Raw genomic sequence first — 21,144 nt, forward strand, 5'->3', positions numbered from 1 at the left:
TTAGGTTAATTTTGATTACAAAAGATTAATGAGAGTTAACATTAAGAAAGTAACGGACATGCCATGTTTGCGTGTGATTTGTCAGATATTTGTGTGTTTGTATTTTAGCTGTGTTTAAATGATTACTAAAAACCAGTGTACCTGCTAGAAAAAAATTTAAAATTAAGATAAAATAGCAAATTAGGGGTATTAAAAAAAAAAACAAAAAAAAAAAAAAAAGAAGCCAATTTTTATAGTCATTTTGAGAAAATCTGGAGTTGTGTGTGGAAACAAAGCCAGTGACCTTTGCGTCCTGTGTGGTAAGGCTGCATGAGTTTGACTACAGCGCCCCCTTCTGACTATATCAGCACACTGCAGCTCATAATATAATTACATGATATAATTAACCACTGATTAATAATAAAAATATTAAGGAGGTTTCCTCCTGTTCTTGTGTCCAGAATTTATGGGACAGTCTCCAGGCCTTGAGGTGCTCTAGCATCAAAACACCCATCCCAGTCTCACAGTATTTCTTCATATAGTCACGAAAAGTAATCAATTGATTTTTTTTTTAATTAAGCACTATTACTAAACATTTAATAATGAGATTGTATCCGTGTTTTTATTGTTTATTATTCTGTAAGCTACTCTCTATTATAAACCAGTCAGTGGTTCCTTCCATTCACAATACAGTAAATATTTTCTTCTGGTTAATTAACGAGACTGCTTTAATTATAGAGACACACGTTTATTATAAGTGTATAAAAACTATTAAATATATTTTCTGCATTCTCTAATAAAAAATGGGGGGAAAAAATGTTTTATTTACATTTGGCATTTCTGTCAGCATTACCCATGATGCTCTGCCTCCGTCAGCCAGTCAGCAGGCGAAATCTTCTCATTGTGCTCAAGCCACTGTCCAGGTAAGTTACAGGCTCATGAATGATCACATTTTGTTTAAATGTTGTAATTAATTCCTTTTTTTGCTAGAGCAATAATTATAGCCAGACCAATGGTTTACTTCTTATCAGCGAAAAAAAAAAAACACTTGTGAAATTAGGTATTGCTAAACAGGGCTAGCTAACATCAATTCCAGCTAGTTTAAATTATATCAGATGAACGGTAAATTAGCTTGGAGCATTGCGTTATTGTGTGGGTTAGGAGTTATCTTTATCTCGATCAACGTGGTGTAGAAAACACGGGGGGGGGGACGTGTTTCCCTGCATTTAAAAAGACGTGAATGCCTGTGTTTACTTTCTCAAGGGCCAGTCAATAAACCCTGTCAATTAAAAGGTATTATGTTATTATTATTATTGTTTAACACCTCCTCACGGCATTTCGTGATATAGTCACGAAATGTAGTCTACTAATTCGTGTTTATAGACACGGCACTTCCCTATTTTTTTTTTAATTTATTTTTTTTTTTTTTCGTGTCACTTAGCACGACTGGCCTCGTCTCCATAGCAACGGAGGCAGAGGCTCATGGGTAATGCTGACAGAAATGCCAAATGTAATTTTTCTCCCCCACATGTTTATGAGACCAAAACAAAAAATATAGCGTTATACTGTAATAAATGTGCATGTCTCTAATTAAGTCTCCTTAATTAACCAGGGGAATATATTTTTTGTTTTTTGACTGGAAGGAAACACTGCCGATGGTTTTTTATTATTATAATAAAAAAAAAAAATAAAAAAAAAAAAACACAATACAGCGTCTGTGGTATCCAGTGGCAAAAAGAAAACCGTTGCAGAGCCACCAAAAAATAATTCATATTGAAATATGAATCATTGCATGCAAAGTCCATGAACTTGAATCAGTATATTTAATGACTATATCAAGAAATGCTGTGAAACCGAACTCCATTATTCCATTTGACACTTCTGTCCCCCCCACTTGTGAAATGATGGCTACACCCCTGAATGTGTCAGTAATAACAATATAACTTTGCATGACATTAATACACAACTTAAATCTGGAAAGAGGAACACCAGTCGTATGTAAGATGCCTTTTAACAGTTGTACAGAACATTTTTAATTCATTTATCTTAAGTATTTATAAGAAAATGGAAATCTTACTAATGGAGTACACTTTTTAAACTTTAATGTAATATAACTACTTTACACTACATAATTATTATTTTCTGTTGTTTCTGCAGATCAGGTCAAAAGAGTCACCGGTCCGAACCAAGCTACACCTGATTTACAGAACCCAAAGGCACTTCTAAGAGCCAACATCCCTTCTGTCTGTCAGTCTGTCTGTCTGTCTGTCTGTCTAGCTGTCTAGCTATCTACCTCTGTCAGTCTCTCAGAACCTTTGTGTCAGTCTATCTCACTAACTATATTTCTATCCATCTTTTTTAAAAAAAATCATTATCTATTTTTCAGTCTTTATTTCATAAACATCTCTCTCTATCTGTCTTTGTGTTCTTGTCTGACTCATCCATCATTGTCAGTCTGTCTGTCTTTCAGGTTGATATAATGCCAGGGGGTTCTACAAAAAAGATTTGTCCCTTTTGTCAGGGCATTTTATTTTGTGCACAAAAGATCTGTTCTAATTGTAAAAAGGAGCAGCCTCTGAAACAGCGTCTCAAGAAGAAGCTGCAGAGGTTTGATGAGAAGCGAGAGGAATGGGTGGTCGGACGTAAGAAGAACCACAACATTGCATCTATCAAGGATGAATCCATTGTCATGGTATGTACAATTTCTTATGTGATATTAAACTGTCCAGTTAAATAAAGGGAGTTTTTTCTTGCCTCAGTCACCACCGGCTCGCTCATAAGTGACAAAACGAAGAACTATTTATTCTTACCATATTATCTGTGTAAAGCTGCTTTGAGACAATGCCCATTGTTAAAAGCGCTATACAAATAAAAAAATATTGATTTGAATTATGATAGAATCAATAATGAAACTTTCTTATCAGGGGGAAGAGAAACAAATGAACTGCAATAATTCTACTACATTCATACTGCACTATTTAAAGCTCTTTACAATGTGCACATCAGCTGTAAATGTATGTGGAGGATTCACCCTGGGCATATGATAAAGGTTCTGCCTTTATTTCAAATAAATCTGTAGATTGTCTTTGTCCAATTGTACAGTGGTTACACAATCTTGGCAATGTAGGTGCTAAATCTGAGCTACTTCTTTTTCTTCTTCTTCCTTCGGCTTCTCCCATTAGGGGTCGCCACAGCGGATCATCAGTCTCCATATGCCCCTGTCCTCTACATCTGCCTCTTTCACACCAACTACCTGCATGTCTTCCCTCACCACATCCATTAACCTCCTCCTTGGTCTTCCTCTTTTCCTCCTTCCTGGTGGCTCCATCCTCAGCATTCTTCTACCAATATAACTCATGTCCCTCCTCTGCACATGTCCAAACCATCTCAATCTATTTCTAGAAGAGTGACAGGAGTGATTTGTGATAGTAGGGTATCTGCAAGAATGAAAGGGGAAAGTTTATAGGACTGTGGTGAGACCTGCGATGTTGTATGGACTAGAGACAGTGGCATTGAGTAAAAGACAGGAGGCGGAGCTGGAGGTAGCAGAGCTGAAGATGATAAGTGTTCACAACTGCCATTTCCATCCTTTTAGAAAAATCTACCACCATCTGCCCTTCCACATTCCTCTCCCTAAAACCATACCTACCCATCACCTCCTCATCACCTCTGTTCCCTTCACCTACATGACCATTAAAGTCTGCCCCAATCACCCATCGATCATTCCTAGGTACACCATCTACCACTTCATCTAATTCACTCCAGAATCTTTCCTTCTTCTCCATCTCACAACCCCCTTGTGGAGCATAGGCACTGATGACATTTATCATCATCCCTTCAACTTCCACCTTCATGATCATCACCCTATCAGAAACTCTCTTCACCTCCACTACACTCTTACTGTACTCTTTTTTTTTAGAATCACCCCTACACCATTTCTCTTTCCATCCACACCATGATAAAACAGTTTAAACCCACCTCCAATGTTCCTGCTCTTACTTCCTTTCCACTTGGTCTCCTGAACACACAACATATCCACATATTCTCCTTTCCATCATATCAGCTACCTCTCTCCCTTTACCAACATTTAAAGTACCAACCTGAACCTCCTACACTTCTCCTTTCCCTGCCGTCTCTGTAGACGTCTTCCTCCTCGCTTTCTCCTTCTTCGGCCAACAGTAGCCTAATTTTTACCGGTACCCTGTTGGCCAACGATACCTGTGGCGTCCTTGTTAACCCGGGCCTTCAACCGATCCGGTATGAAATTCTTATTGGTGATTTGCATATTTGATTTTTACGCACATGTTTTACGCTGGATGCCCTTCCTAACGCAACCCTCCCCATTTATCCGGGCTTGGGACCGGCACTGGCTTGTGCCTCCGTAATTGCTGGGTTGCTAAATCTGAGCTACTAATGTTGCAAAAAGTTCTATGATACCCTCATGGTGTCAAATTCATCTTTTTGCTGTTTTTCTATATAAAAGAACAGTTTTTTGCTTCTACTGTACAGTATGAGCCTCTCCTGTTTGCACAAACTTGGTTATACAAAAGCTACTCACCATAAAGTTAGAAAACCTGAATCGCAGTAACATATTACTAAATCATTTAATGTGAGATATTCTCAATAACTAATATGCTTAGGTGTTTTTATATTTGCTGTTGATTTTTGTATCACTTTAAACAGTAAATACACAATGTTGTCATTGCAGCTTGAAAAACTACATGCCAGTGGATACAAGCCAATTTTGCTTCTTGGCAAGGAGACCAAGAAGAAAGAATACAAGTGTGAAGTATTAACCCCTCGGTGCACACTCTCCACCTATGCCCAGGACTACCTTCAGAAGATAGGTTTATTTTATGAATACCTTTGTGAAGGTACGATGCAGGCACTATATTGTTAAAGTCACAGTTCACAACTTGTTTTAAATATGCAAATGATTTTAATCAATGTTTAAATCTTAAAGGGATCAGGGCTCCCCCCTAAAACTTTAATGCAGTCGTCATCTCCTAACCTCCATGACAGTAGAAACTTTGGAGAGGTTTCCATTTTTGTATAACCAACACAGAATTTGTTAACACAATGCTTAGACACAGCCAAACAGCACTCCCTCAATCCTCTTAGTAAGATTTGGCAAACTACAACTCGTAAGACAACTGCCTCCAAAAACGTTTCTACCTGTCTACCATCACAGTTTTGATCTACATAGTGTTGTTTTTTTTTTTATTATTATTATATTTACAAGTTGTTGATGACTGGAATTTAGTTTTAGGGTGAACCATCTTTTAAACAATTTTCTTATTCAGTCGCCAAAAGAGAGTAATCTTTTGGGAAGCGCACAACACATGCATGTCAAATTCCAGCTTACCACATTTGCAGTTTGGTGTCCAAAATCCCACAAAATTAAATTCATACAGATTAACACTTCAGTTTCAACTGCACCTGTTCTAAGTAAGCAAAACATAACAACTTGTTTAACTTGCAAAGGTTGGAACGAAGATTCCAGTGGCCATGATGATCAGCTGTTGACGCTGCACCCCCCACCCAGTGACCCATTGGAGAACACGAGCAACCGGGAGGAGGTGCGGAACACACAGGTGGAAGAGACAAAAAACATGCTGGTGGAGCAGATAAGCAACCAGGAGGAGCAGGTGGAACAGATGACAATTAAGGAGGAGCAGGTGGAGCAGGTGATTATCAAGGAGGAAAGGGTAGAACTGATGACCATTAAGCAGGAGCAGGTGACAACTAAGGAGGAGCAGGTGGAGCAAATGAGCACTACAGAAGGGCAGGTGGAGCAGATGAGCACTATGGAGGGACAAGGTAATTAAGACAAATTTAAAGAGTTACAGTTTACATTTTTAAAGGCTTGTAGTGTTTGAACCATAAGTTACCCTAACATTACTTGACTTCAGTGTTTTTTATTATCGAGCTTAATGCAGGCAAGGGCTGCATGATATATCTTTTTTCTGACTCGACATTGCAATGTGCGCATTTGAAATAGTCACATTGCAGAACACATGATGCCAAGAAGGGGGACATAACTCAAACATATCATGCTATATCTTTTTTGCTGCATGATACTAAAGTAAAACCTACAAGGTTCTCAATTTCTATAGGTGATCTAAATGAAAAGTTGATATCTGATATTACATAATTGATGATATCTGTCTGTACTAGGGCTGTTGGAATGAATTACATAAGTCTATCATAAATCAAAAAAATACTACTAAACGAATGCTAAAATAAATATTCCTATGTTTGTTTGTTTGTTTGTTTGTTTTCCTCATACACTTATATGTCAGAGGCATTGTTGTTACACTGTTAAAGCTAGGATAGGCAATGTTGGAGAAACCAGCCCGAGAAACTAGATTTTGAACCGGAAAATCGTCTGTGAGAAACAAGCAGTTTCAGTAAAGCCTTTCAGAAGCCTACTATAGTTACTATTCTAATGAGCTGTAAAATATGAGGCCAAATATAAACAGCGTGTATGCATACACATGTAATGGCCTGCAGAGCTGGTGTTCCTCAAATAAATATGAAAACTCTTAAGAAGCTGTGCTGTAGTGTATTGCCGTTGATATGTCCAGACTGGAAGATATATAAAATGAAATGGAATGTGGTTATATCTGCTTATGGAAAGAAATTTTTTAATATGGTAAAAAAATTACACTCTTCCTCCAATCTTAGTGCGACGCTCCAGCCGCTTTGCGAAGGCTTGTCTGGAGAATCCCGGAGAGATGACCTTGACTTCCTGAAAGGAGCTCAGGAGGTCCTTTGTGGTGATCGAGGATGGCCAATATCCACTCCTAAGGAGGTCCTTCAAGTCAGGGGTCCACTGATGCTGGCACGTCTGACAAACATATAGTGGCTGATGCAAGTCAAAACGCCCTGGGAACAAAAAAGAATGTAAAAAATGATCCACATAATTTTACAACAGTTAAGTAATTCTGCATGTTGTAAATGGTTGAGATCCATTTCCCAGTTCAGCATAATTAACCATACCTAACTTCTTGTGTAGTGTCACACATTGTTTACATTTGTCTAACTCGCTAAATTCCAAACAGCTGTGCTGTTTAGACTTCATGCTGGAAGGATGAAAGGGTGTTATTGTTTTGCAACAGCTAACAAATTATTATTTTTTGTTTGCGAAGGACAAAAATCAAAGATGTAGGTCTTAGTTTCGGCTAATGGCAATACCATGTGCTATACAATCGGTTTTGACACAACTGTAATTGTAAGCATAATGGCACAGCACACTATTGTGAAAAACATAAAATCTACAAAATATACCGCAATAGTAAATTTTTTTTTATTTATTTATTTTTTTTACCAGTGATGGTCATTAAAATCACTGGTTTGCCTAGTAACACGGTGGTTCAGTGTTAAGCACTGTCATCAAGAAGGTCCTGGATTTACTTTTCTCAAAAATGTGGTTTTAATCTGTGTACCCAAGCATGCATCCTAACCTATAAAGCAGGGCACTGAGCATTAATTCTCAGCAAGTCTACCCTGGGTAAATAAAGTTTAACATTAATGAAAAACCAACCTAGGCAGCAGTCTCATGGCAAAGCTAACACGGGATGACCAACAGCCTCTTTTTTAATTAGGCATTTTAGGTAGTTTGGTCTTGCTTCTTTCCAGCACTCTGAGGCTTTCTGCTGCTGAAAATACCAGGATGGGCAAAGCTTCTGTGAGGCTCAGCAGTAGGTTATGACACCAAAATATCAGAGAGCCTCTCCATGTTTTTTCTGCAAAGAAGATACAATTTAGTTGAGGACCAATTAAAAGTCAACACACCATGTTTCAGTATCACACTAACCTAAATCTTTACTAAATTGTGTTCTTTATCTACTGCACTGTCAGTTTTGTGTAAGGGTTTTTTCTTTAATTATTTTAAATACACATGGATTTCAAATTAAAACATAAATTCATGATTTGATCTACCAAATTAGTCTTGAGGATTTATTTTGCTAAGGGGTACAGTGTGGAACCTCCACACTGGATGACAGGAGCATACAACCAGGGTGTGCAACTGTAAAACAGTATATAGAGGAATAACAACATGTTAAGCTATTACTGCATTCATGTTTAGTTTTTTGTGTTTTTACCCAAAACTGTACAATTTATGAAATCAGACATTTCTAAGTTTAATGTTTCTCAACAAACAGTTTTTCAAAAAACAATTAGTGTTTTAATTTAATTTGGTCTACTAGTTACATAATAAATTCCTACAAATGTAAAATTATTCAGATATAACCTGTAGCTGAAGCTTGGCATTACCCTTCTTGCCTTCCCCTCTATAAAAAACATTTAGTTTATTTTTTATTTTTTTTTACAATTTAGTAATAATTGTTTAGGGTGAAAATCTACAAAAGTAAAAATTGAATTTGTTAAATTGAGTGCGTAACCTAAGAACAAGTAACTTTTTATTATATTTATTTATATTTGAACCATTACACAACAATGTTTTTGTTACATATGAATTTAATAATACAAATATTTGTATTAATTATATTAATTATTATAAAATGGAGTAAAATACTGTACATTCCATATACTCACTATAAATGTGATACAGTGTACTGTATTTCTATGAATCTACACAAAATTCATCTCGCTATATTCTTGCAAATGTTTTCTGTGTGTATTTAATGTGCGTGGGAGGATGATGTATGGCTATGATTTATGGCTTAAAAAAAAAAAAAAAAAAAGAATATTTTGGGTGGCATCCGTTTATCGTGGTTTTTTATTTGCGATTACTGTGTGTGTGTGTGTGTGTGTGTGTGTGTGTGTGTGTGTGTGTGTGTGTGTGTGTGTGTGTGTGTGTGTAGGCATCTTATCCTGGTAATTGTGTGCCTGTGTTTCATACTTTAGCATTGTCCTGTATATCAGTATTTCCCTTTGTGTTGTCCAATAGTAACAAGACAGTTTAAAAGTTTTCCTATAAGTGGTCAGGAGGAAAAAAGCAAGTGCTGTATTTATGCACATTTATTGAGAGTCATCTTCAAAAGTTCCACATAGTTATCAGAATCAGAATTGGGATTATTTGCCATGTGTGTTGACACACACAAGGAATTTGGTTTCAGCTGTTAGTGACTCTCAAATACAGACATAAATAACACTATACATTAAGCTTGGACTATACAAGACGAAACAGGAAAGTCAAGACAGACAATGTGAGACAATATAGACGGTACGAGTATTTAAAAGGAATACAGATTATATGACGGATCAATAATGTACATAAAGTGTGAGAGTGCATGGTAGTGCAAATAACAGAATTGTGTGTCAGGTATGATGTTACTTTAGAACTTTGTACAATATACAGCAGCAATAGTGTGTGTAACATACAGATAATGTAATGATTGATAGTTCTGATAATGCAGTTCTTATAGATATGAAGGTATATAAGGTGAGTTATAAATGAGGGTGATTGCCTGAGGAAAGAACCTGTTCCTGTGTCTGGCAGTTTTGGTAAACAGAGTTCTGTAGCACCTGCCAGAAGGGAGAAGCTGAAAAATGTTGTGTCCAGGGTGCGAAGGTCAGTAGTGATTTTTATTTTTTTTGTCTAGGTTCTGGTTCTTGTATGGTACAAGTCCTGGAGAGTGGGCAGGGGAGCACCAATTATTTTTTCTGTTGTTTTGTTGCTGCTCCAAACCAGATGGTGATTGATGTGCACAGTACAGATTCAATGAATGCAGTGTAGAACTGCATCAACAGCTCCTGTGGCAGTCTATATTTCCCTAATTGGCATATAAAGTACATCCTCTGCTGGGCCTTTTTGAGTATGGAGTTTATGTTGGACTCCCATTTCAGGTCTTGGGAAATGGTGGTGCCCAGAAACTGGATATATAAGTGTATATATAGTTTATAAAAAAAAACAGTGATATCTAATGCTTCTTAATTAGCATTATTCAAGTTTTAACAGGTATTATGCTACATTGTGAAGGGAGTAGTACTTTGTATTATTGTTCTGTTCGTTTATTTGTCTGTGTGTTGAGTTATTTATTTCTGGGCCTGGACAGTATTACCTCTAAATTATGAACAAGTCCTCCTTTTCTTCCTCAAAAAAAAACATCTGTCTAGCAAATGGAAAGCTTAGTGAGTCTGTATAATTTATGATAAAAGCCTCCAGAGTATGGCATAAAATATATATGCAGAAAGTCTAACAAAGAGAACAGGAGAATGGGGCCAAGAATGTGTGTAGAAATAAAGTAATTTGTGAACATCTACAATACACAGATCTAAGATTTCCAGTCTTGTGTTTTGTGTATGTGCATTCAAAAAAGAACCCCTCAGTCACTTTGAAATCAGTACCTTCATTTTATTATTGAGGTAATAAGCATGTATTTTTCCTGTCTAGTATAATCCGTGGTTCAAAAAAGTTTTCAATCAAAATTAATTACATTTCAATATTGGTTTTGATCTTAACTGGAATCTTTATTAAGTGTGCTTTGGAAGGGTTTAGAAATGCATCCCAATGTCTTTTTCCCAATAAGAAAAATTGGATCTTGTGTTTGTGTTTCCCACAATTTTCCACCCAGAGACTGTCACATGTCATACATCTCAGACCATTTGGCTTTCTGTTTTGTTCTATGACATAGGATAATCTTATGATATATATATATATATATATATATATATATATATATATATATATATATATATATATATATATATATATATATATATATATATATATATAACTATATACGTCTTAATCATAAATCTGACTTGTTCATAAATCTTTTTCCCGTATTATTCATTTCATTAGTACTAAAAATGTAAATTAAATGCTCAGTGGGCTTTTAATAGGTATTAAAGACAATAAATTACTCCTATCCTTAAAGGGGTTATTGTAATGTGTCAAGTCAGATCATATAAGGAACTCCACTTTCCAGCAGGCATTGCAGCCTTCAAATATGGCCACCATAGGCTAGATTCTTAAGACCCTTAGATTCCCCCATTCCACCCCCCCAAAACCACACACTCATGTTTGTCTATGTGCACAAAGATTATTCCAGGCCTGTAAGTCTTTGTTTTGTTTATTTAACAACTTTGCTCTCAGTCTAGTTTCGTCAAGCTGCTTGTTACCTGTGTGACTGTTTTGGATTCGTCTGCCTGTCTATATTAAAACTGTAACTGCATCTGCATCATTACATGACTGAATGCTCCACCTCAACATGGATGCAGCAGAACTGGTGGAAGGAAAAATTTTTTCCCAAAAATTTTTTTATTGCCAGAAAAAAAGCGGTCTTTACAGACAGGTACCTAAGGGCCACCTCGGTCAAAGGGGGGCTCAGATAGAGCCGCCAACACAATGGCCAAGTCCCACACAGGCACTTTGGATCGCATCCCAGGCCTCAGCCTCTGGGTGCCGCGTAGGAAACATGTCACAAGAGGGTTTTTCCCTAGCGACTACCCCGCGGGCAGGGTACAATAAACCACGATAGCAGACACATAAACCTTCAGGGTTGATGAGCCAACCCTGTGGTGAACTGTTTCTGCAAGAACTCCAGAACTGAACCAACCGGGCAGTAGACTGGGTCTAACTGGTGGTGCTTACACCATGTGGTGAACAGGTGCTATGTAGCGTCGTATGACCTCCTCGTGAAGGGCGCTCTGGAATGGAGGCTCGACTCCACTACCTCAGTAGAGAGACCAGCTGCTAGAAACTGTGCCCCCTCAGGGGCCACAGCCATACCTTCCATAAATCTGGGCGGGGGTGAACCAGGGTTCCTCCTGCCTGAGAGAGGAGATCCCCCTGGGGAGGGATTTCCCAAGGAGGTCACTCGAGGAGGGACACCAGGTCCGTAAACCATGGTCTGCCCGGCCACCGAGGTGCCACCAGGAGGCCCCACAGACTTAGCTTCGGCCACATCTGCACCATGGCGTCCAGCCCCAGTGGGGATGGGTGAGAGAGAGAGAACCAGAGGGGACAGTGTAAAGTCTCCTGAGTCACCAACAGATCCACCTGGGCTCCTGAAGCCTCCATTCCCCGGGCCTCGGCCCTTGCTTTGAAAGGGCGTCCACTCTTCAATTTAGATGGCCAGGGATATAAACTGATCTCACAAGAGGAGTTTTTCCTGGGACTAAAGGAGGATCTGCTGCCCCAGCCTGTACAGGGGGCGAGATCGGAGACCCCCCCCTCTGGTGGTTGATGTACGAGACCACCGACGTGTTGTCCGTACCGACCAGCACGTGGCAATCTCTCGGGTCTCAGAGGTTTTAAGTGCTTTAGTTTTTAGCCAAAAACACAGACATCATCTCCAGGCAGTTTATGTGCCATGAAAGATGTAGCTCGTTCCACCTGCCTAGGGCGGAGTGGCCACTCATGACCGCTCCCCACCCCGTGAGGGATGCGTCCGTCATTAGTGTTATGCGATTACAAGGCGCTTAAGACAGGAACGTAGGTTCTTCCCATATATTTAAGGCTCGAAGGGCTTGCCGCGAGAGCTTTATAATACGGAGTGGATTGCCCTTTCGGGAGAACCCTCTGTCTCTGAGCCACCACTGGAGGGGTCTCATATGGAGGAGGCCAAGTGGGATTACTTTGGACGCTGCCGCCATGAGACCCAGCAGCCTCTGGAACTGCTTCACAGTAAGTGTCTGGCCTTCTCTTACTCTCCTGACTGCTGTGAGGATAGCTTCGATCTGGGCGGGAGACAGTTCTGCCTGCAACACGGTTGAGTCCCACACTATGCATTTAGTCTTAACCCCAGTTCCTTTCATACAGGTGAAAATGACATCTCGTTTCTGGACTACCTAAAGCTCGAGCTAATATCAACCAGTCATTGATATAGTTTAGAATGTGCGGGGTGAGAGTGCTAGGCCGAACGTGAGGACCCGATATTAGGAAGCTTCGGCCCCGAAGCAAACTTTAGGAACCACCTGTGAGTGGAAAGATGGCTATGTGGAAATAGGCGTCCCTTAGATCTATTGTGACAAACCAATCCTCGGACTTGATCTGAGACACTACCTCCTTGAGGGTGAGCATCCTAAACCTGAGCCTCACGAGTGAGTGGTTCAAGGAGCGCAGATCTAGGATCGGCCGCAATCCGCCAAACTTTTTCAGGACAATGAAGTACTGGCTGTAGAAGCCTGACTCTCTGACTAAGGGAGGAACCACCTTGATGGCCCCTTTCCTTAGGAGGGTGCACACTTCCTGTTCACCCCATAGCCACACTCCTTGAACCCTGCACGTGGGGGAAAGGTACGGGCCGTGTATGGGGTCTCCCAGGACCTGGACACCTCGGTGTGCAGGTCGAGGAAGAATGGTAGGCCCCGGCAGGAGGCTGTGACGCGGTGTGCAGGAAACACTCATCCAGCTCACTGGGTGTGCGACTCTCCTCGGAGTTACCACCAAGCTGCCACTGCTGTGCCCTTAACGGATGTCTGCCAAATACAAAAGATGTATCAAGGGCCCTTTGAGGTCACACAATAAGTTGGACATGTTCATTTACAAGTAATTACAAACAGACTGCAACGATACCCCTGCAAATATCTCCTTAAAGCAATCTCTCTCTCACTAACATCTCTCTCCTGTTGTCAGCTAGGGTTTCATCATCAGAATCTATATATTTCTGTAAAGTCTCATGTTTGTTAAAAGAGCTATGAAATTGTTTTATTTATTTTTTTATAGTTTTTGTATCTATTTGCTGTGCCAGATGCAAAGAAAAATTATATGGATATCCAACATCCAACCAAACAGAACATTACATAATCCATTTGTGTGAATGTTTTTTTTTTGCCTTAGGTATAAATGTCCATGTGGTTTGAAGAGTAACTCTGGGCTGAAATATTATGTAAATATTTGCACTGCCTATGCCTGTAAAATTAATCAATTATGTGGTATGCAGGTGATGTGCTCTCTGTTGGAAGTGAAACCAGCTGAAGTACTTCATGATCTAATTCTTCTTTTCACAACTGAATATATGTACAATATTTTATATATTCAAATTTATATATTTTATAAGCTTATAAGATATTTTCATCAAATAGAAATGTTGCTTATTTCAATTAAAATACAGTTTGAGTCATACACAATGCACAGTTATGCAACAATGAAGACATTTTATTCATAGTTTGACCACATTAATTAAATCCCTAAAAGCATTTTACTGTTAGACACTTTTACTTATTTTATCAGCAAATATTCTATGGCTGTTTTTTTGCCCTTATCCTCATTTCCATTGTTATAAACTTTTTAAGAAAAAATCTGAAGAGTGCAATATACAGTTTGTGGGAAATTAATGTATAATTGTTTTTGATGATTTTTAGATAAAACATCAGGAAGAGTAAAGCCAGCCTGATACAGAATTCACAACTTATTACAAAAGTTCTCAGAGCAACACAAGGTTTGATTCAACTTTAGTTTGTTAGTAGCCATGTCACACATAGATTTAGAGATGCATCCCAGGGTTTGACTTTTTTCAGCTGGGGTCCAAAATACAGGCGATTCGTCTAAGGGAAAACATATAGACATAGCCAATTTGAATTTGAAATCAAAGTCCTGAAGAAAAGAATAAGGCTATAGCCATTTTATTAGTAAGGATTAAACTAGGGGTAAAACCTACTTTGGATTTGAATACATTGATCTTCATTTCCCACACAGGACACAGTAGTATTACAGACTGTGTCTGCCAAGCTGTTACAGCCCATACATTGTAGATCGTTAGGCTTGCTGTCTAGTTCTATGAAACAAAATTCCTTTTATAATTATAAATGTGGATTGGATTAAATAAATATTATTAGTAGTAGTAATAGTATATTATTTTTTTCTATATTATTATTGTTGTTTATTTGTATTTATTATTATTATTAATATTATTATTATTATTACAACACTAATAATAATAATAATAATAATAATAATATATTTATATAATAATAGCTAAATTAGTCAGAAATGTTATCTTTAAATGGCACAATCTATAGAAGTTTCTTACCAGGAATGACAATGTTGTTGCAATTATCAGAGTCACAGCAGGATATGAACAATGTGACAGAGGCCATTCCAATATTTCCCGAGTAAATGATGCCTGCATTTGATGTGTTCCAACTTTCACATTCATTTCTTAATTGGCAGCTGCGCTTCACTTCTGTTTTACTCATATTAACCTCTATAAAAATACAATTTGATCATATTGTCCATTATCCATTTTTAGTTTTGAAATATTGCATTACTAAATGACAAAAACTTGCATAATAATTACATTACAGTCAGAAATATTAATAGATTTAGCCTCATATATAAACATTTAATGAAACTTACCTGATATAAAAAACCTGTACTTCAAAGTAGCACATACTTGGTTGTCATTACACTCATGTTTAAGTTCAGTGTTGCACTGACCCGACTCACTTGTGCAGTTCAAACAATGCAACATGAGAACTAGGGAAAGGGGGAAGAGTGTATCATACAATTATATAGAACACATCTGGCAATACTTTGGATTGTAGCCTTAAGTTTTTCAATTACAAATATTTTGGTTTGTGTAAAAAATCTTAATATTTACTTTTGTTGTTGTATCAATTAAAATACATAATAATAATAATAATAATAATAATAATAATAATAATAATAATAATATGTGCAAATTAATACAGTTCACTCTACTTGACAAATACACAACATATAAACATATATACATGTACATTAAAAAAATACATTATACATTTTGTATAAATTATCATTCTATGAAAGAAAGATTGAAATAATTTGTTTATATACAATTATGAAAGGATCCTTATATACTGTTAGAAATAAAATGCATAGTAAATGCATAACAGAAAAAGGACAATAAAATAACTATACTCAACCTATTACTATTATTATTTGAGGTAGCAGTTTAGTAGTTAAAGTGTTGGACGTGTAATGTTATGAGTTCAAATCCCAGTACCACAAAGTACCACCCCTAAACAAAGCAACTGCTCAGTTGTATAAATATAAGTAACTCTGGAAAAGTGTATCTGCCAAATGTTGTGATTTTTTTATTATTATTATTATTATTATTATTATTATTATTATTATTATTATTATTATTATTATTGATAGATACAAGGTGTGTGAATGTAAGGAAAATAATTTTACCTGAAGACAAGTAAGAAGATAAAAGGAACAAGGCCAGAAGCAGCTTCATCTTGATGTTGAATTGTATCTAACAAATATCAAATGTTTAAATAATGGTAAATATGTAAAAAGATTAATAGTTATAAAACCCTGTTTATTTTATTTTATTTATAAAACTCATGTCACAGTATATTAAAATTATTTTGAAAAACTAGTAATTTTAAAACATTGTCATTTATGTATAGATTAGTTATTTTATTTTAGTCAAAAGAGTCTCATGAATGTTAGAGATGTCCAGGGTTAATGATTAAATGTAATTGAAATTTCTTATAAAGAATATACTACCAGAAATAGACCTCTTGGGACTGATAAGAAAATGGACAATTTCTTCTTTTATATTGGTGTGGGCGGAGTTAAAATCTGCACTTTTGCCAGTCATTAGAAGCTATCATATTTACACCAGGGTTTCTATCTTTTTATTTTGTGGTTATACAGTATATACACATAGGACATTTTTACTGCATTACTGAATAATAGAGAGTTCCACTGGAGAATAACGTTCTCTCTTTCACAACATCACTGCAGTGGTTACTTCATGCAACCGAGAGAGTTAACAGACTTTGAAAGTATCCAATAAATACATTTTAAAAACTCAATCTTTATTGACCGATCGCATTCTGATAAATAAGTTCAAAGTTCTTTTCTACATGCTAGCTTATTAAAAACTAAAAAATTACCTCAGATTTCCCAGAAAGGAAAATGGTTTGTTTGTATTGTTGTACTGTTACCTAATCAGAAGCAAATACTGAGCAATGATCCAAAACCTTTTTACAAAGTTCAGTGTATTGTACTGTTCAAAAAATATTTGCTTCAAAAAAAACTTATGAAATAAATTACCCTATTGTCTTATTGTGTGTTGTATGATGTTTCATGTTTCTTTAATATAGCATTTGGTAATTGATACCTTTGCGTCCCAGCCCTGGACAACTCAGATGTCTCAAATTAAGTTAATATTTATAAACATTGTAAAGATAAAGCTTTGGATAATCATTGTTATTTTATATTACAGGATACTGCATAATTAATCAGTTATTACTTAATCACTTATAATTACTGCATAATTAAGTTCCAATTATTTTGTTGGCTATGTATATTATCTATTGATACAAGTAGTGTGACAATGCACAGTTTAAAGGGAAGGATAACAGTTTTTGTTGGGGTGGGTAGGAAATTAAATTGTAATGGTAAGAAATCTTACATCTATCCACAAAACCAACAGTTATCCATTACATTAGTACTCACTGTGTTTTATACACTTATGTATCACACTGGAATGTGATTATTTTATTTGAAAATAATGTTGCCCTTCAACTGCTCCTGTTAGGGATCACCACAGAAGGTCATTAATCTGTTTTTTTTTATTTGGCAGAGAATTTACACCAGATGTCCTTCCTGACACAACCCTCCTGATTGTTCCTGGCATGAGACTAGCATTGACCGTTCACTGGTTGGTTTCATATACAGGAGTCAAACCCGGGCCATGGTTGTTAGAGTATAAGATCCTTAGCCACAAGTCCACAAATAGTAGAAGCAATAATAAAGCTTGTTTTGCAAAGAGCAAACATATACGGTACATAACAGTATGGTAAATGAAGAATATGTAACATGCATAGACAGTTTTCTATATTTCCTCCCACTTGAAAGGTGGTAGTTAGTGGTTAATGTGATGAACTTTGAGGCTGAATATCATGAGTTTAAATCCCAGCTGCAACAAGCTGCCACTGTTGGGCCCATGAGCAAGGCCCTTAACCCCATAGTTGCTCAGTTGTATGGATGAGATAAATGTTGCTCTGGATAAGGGTGTGTGCCAAATGCCATAAATGCAAATGCAAATTCTTGGATATTATCCACCACTAGAGGAAGAAACTAGTTTGAACACAATATTGTGCTTTTGTAAAATAAAGAAAACAGACAGGGTGCCCACTCATCGCTCTTCACGTTCATGTTATTATTAGCATTCAATTGCCTGAAATTAAAATCTTACTATATAAAATATATAAACAAAAAATTTACATAAATACAAACACATGAGTTTTTTTATTTTTATTTATGTTTTTGTTTTTCCCGCTCTACCTTTTACTATATTAAAAGAATCTTCAGCTTAACATCAGATTTGCAATAGAAGTTGATGCAAACCCAAATCCCCCCCAAAAAGTATGTAGCACAGATAAATGGAAATCCACACTTTGAACAATGTTTAATCATTGAACTCCAGACTTTAATATATGACCTAGGATCTTAAGCACACGCTAGAATTCAATGTTTGTTCATACTCAAAAGACTTTTCTGACAATTCCCTAAAGAATTTCCTGACAATACAATCGACAAACTTCTAATACTGTATAACTCCAACATCTTCATTAAGTATGCAGATGACACCACCGTGGTCGGCCAGATTGACAGCAACGACGAATCGGCCTACAGGGAAGAGATCCGAAGCCTGACAGCATGGTGTGCCACCTACATCCTGGCCCTCAACGCCTCGAAGACTAAAGAGCTCATCTTGGACTTTTGGAAATCCAACAGCAGAAGACATCCCCCAGTCAACATCAATGGAACTGAGGTAGAGCGAGTATCCAGCTTTAAGTTCCTGGCAGTTCACATGTCTGAAGATTTGTCGTGGCACCAGAACACTTCAGCTCTGGTTAAGAAGGCACAACAATACGTGTACTTTTTGAGAAGTCTCAAGAAAGCTCATCTCTCCCCAAGGATTTTAACGCTTAATTTTTACTGCTGCATCATCGAGAGCATCCTGACCAACTCCATCACTGTATGGTATGGAGGCTCCACTGTGTGTGAAAGTAAAGCCCTGCAAAGGCTGGTCAAAATCGCCCAAAGCATCACTGGCACCCTACTACCTGCCATTGAACACCTTCACCTGTGCAGAGCTCACATCATCATCAAGGACTCTTCAAATCCCAGTCATAAACTGTTTAACCTCCTTCCATCAAGAAGGAGATACAGGAACTTACACACCAGAACCAGCAGGTTCAGGGACAGCTTTTTTCCATCCACCATCACACTACTGAACTCTACACGACACTGCTAGATCACTAAAAAACAAAACACAAAACAAAACACTCTATATAACCTCATTACTATACATGTACATATTACATAGTATATCTTTTTTACTCCTTATTACATCTGCACTATTCTTTTTATTTATATGTATCTTTATATCTTTATATCCATACTGTACATTCTGCCCAACATTGCACATTCATGTATGTGTAAATAACCCGTGTTGGGCAATAACGCGTTATTGTAACGCAGTTGCTTTTGACAGTAACTAATACTGTAACATTACTTTTTAAATAAAGTAACTCCGTTACCGTTACCATATGGTGCGTTTTCCGTTATTTTTTTTAATGAATTCATTTCGGCTGAAGTGTAGACTACAGTCTAACCTGCTTACAGCAGAGACGCATTGTAGGATTGGAGAATAAACCACTGTAAACACGAAGAAGACGCGCTGTGGGTGTGTCTCCGTTCATTCAGGTCTGTGCGGCAGTAATGTTGAGTCGAGAGGAAGACGAGTTTCTCAAAGTGGAAATATGCTCATTATTTCACTTTAGTTGAGCATAAAGACAAAAACTTTTAAGTCAAATGTAAGCTGTGTCTTTCTGGTTCGAAGGTCGTATCTACTGCGATAAACAGCAACTCCAATCTGTTGAAGCTGCTCCAGGACCTCCATGCCTGAGGAGCTAGTAGCTAGAAGCTAACCCGGTGTTCTGCTCTACATTGTGGATAGTTTTCATACTTCAGCTGTGAAAGGAACATTTTTAAGAGCTCAACACAACAGCAGGAGCCACTTTAGTTTTTGATTGTAAATATATTATTCAGCTTGTTTTGTTATTTATTTCAGAAATCCTTGTGATATATTCAGTTTGTGCAGGTCTGACTTTAATAAAATAGTGTTTAAAAATTACTTTGTGTTTAAGTCAGTTTTGTGTTTGTAGACCATAACGCATAAAAGGGCATTAATGGGAACATTAAAGAACAATCTTCAAAAAAGTTACTAAAAAGTTACTTTTGCATTACTTTTTGGTGTAAGTAATGAACAAAGTAATTGAGTTACTTTTTGAATGAAGTAACGAGTAACTATTTCTATTTACTAGTACTATTTCTAAGTAACTAGCACAGCACTGTATATAACGTGTATATATATATATATATATATATATATATATATATATATATATATATATATATATATATATATATATATATATATATATACTGTATATATTAGACTCATTTCAATCTATCTATCTATCTATCTATCTATCTATCTATCTATCTATCTATCTATCTATCACTTCTATGAGAAGTTAGGAAACATTTCATTAAAAATGATGTAGAATGTAAAAGTAAAATATATTATTCATGCTAAACCTTCATTGAAGCCTTCATTGTTTTTATTTTATTTACTCAGTATTTTAGATCTAATAATTAGTCAATTTCAGTATTGAAATTTATTAATAATTTATTAATTATTTTTATTTATTATATTTATTTTTATTTTTATTTATAATAATTTATAACTTATTCTTCTTCTGTAGCTATATGTGATATATTGTTACAATTATGTATACAGGTTTGTGCTCATTTAAGCATTAGTGAAAATACTGTCAGTGGACACATTCAGGAAAGTAATGAAGAAAAGGGAGTCCTAATGACCCAAGTGCTACATTATTCAGCATAAACAGTTAAAAATGCTAGTTATGTAGTTCTGAACAAGCTATATTATCTGGTCTGGGTCTATTAATTTTTCCTTACACACAGTGTATTTCAGTTCAATGCACCTTCGAACTAGCAATGAATTTGCATGTGACAAATAAACCTTTGAATCTTTGAATTGTTTGCTTGGAGAGAAACTTTGGCCTTTGTGATGAGCCAGATGCTGTATTAAAAAAAATAAAATAAAAAACAATCTCACAAATCAGGACAAGTAGTTGTCTCCAGCTGCATTAATGTTGCTGCAATGTTGCTTTAAATTTAGAGAGCTCATCCACCCGCACAAGTATTTC

At 36.6% G+C, this 21,144-nt stretch overlaps 1 protein-coding gene and 1 long non-coding RNA gene across 2 annotated transcripts; one reads left to right on the plus strand and one right to left on the minus strand.

Annotated features, from left to right (window-relative positions):
• Positions 1 to 846: 846 nt before the first annotated feature.
• Positions 847 to 8,693, plus strand: LOC310736946 (uncharacterized protein). Its single transcript, XM_083561033.1, has 6 exons — positions 847 to 902; positions 2,137 to 2,195; positions 2,450 to 2,671; positions 4,688 to 4,853; positions 5,464 to 5,799; positions 6,667 to 8,693. Exons 3-6 carry the CDS (start codon positions 2,459 to 2,461, stop codon positions 6,732 to 6,734), a joined length of 783 nt encoding a protein of 260 aa, XP_083417159.1. The 5' UTR covers positions 847 to 902; positions 2,137 to 2,195; positions 2,450 to 2,458; the 3' UTR covers positions 6,735 to 8,693.
• Positions 8,694 to 14,032: 5,339 nt separating this feature from the next.
• LOC310740804 lies at positions 14,033 to 16,481 on the minus strand. The gene is made up of 6 exons (XR_014537733.1): positions 16,397 to 16,481; positions 16,073 to 16,139; positions 15,254 to 15,373; positions 14,928 to 15,101; positions 14,556 to 14,672; positions 14,033 to 14,442 (listed from the first exon to the last, which is right to left on the minus strand). It is a non-coding gene; the product is annotated as an uncharacterized lncRNA (long non-coding RNA).
• Between the last annotated feature and the right edge of the window lie 4,663 nt (positions 16,482 to 21,144).

This window comes from Silurus aristotelis (genome assembly GCF_946808225.1).
Source record: "Silurus aristotelis genome assembly, chromosome: 2".
In the NCBI taxonomy this organism is placed as follows: domain Eukaryota; kingdom Metazoa; phylum Chordata; class Actinopteri; order Siluriformes; family Siluridae; genus Silurus; species Silurus aristotelis.

Excerpts from the sequence above, each read along its gene's own strand:
- LOC310736946 (XM_083561033.1), top strand. The coding sequence starts at position 2,459 with ATGCCAGGGGGTTCTACAAAAAAGATTTGTCCCTTTTGTCAGGGCATT. Across the intron at positions 2,672-4,687 it reads AGGATGAATCCATTGTCATG|CTTGAAAAACTACATGCCAG; the intron begins GTATGTACAATT and ends TTGTCATTGCAG. Across the intron at positions 4,854-5,463 it reads TTATGAATACCTTTGTGAAG|GTTGGAACGAAGATTCCAGT; the intron begins GTACGATGCAGG and ends TAACTTGCAAAG.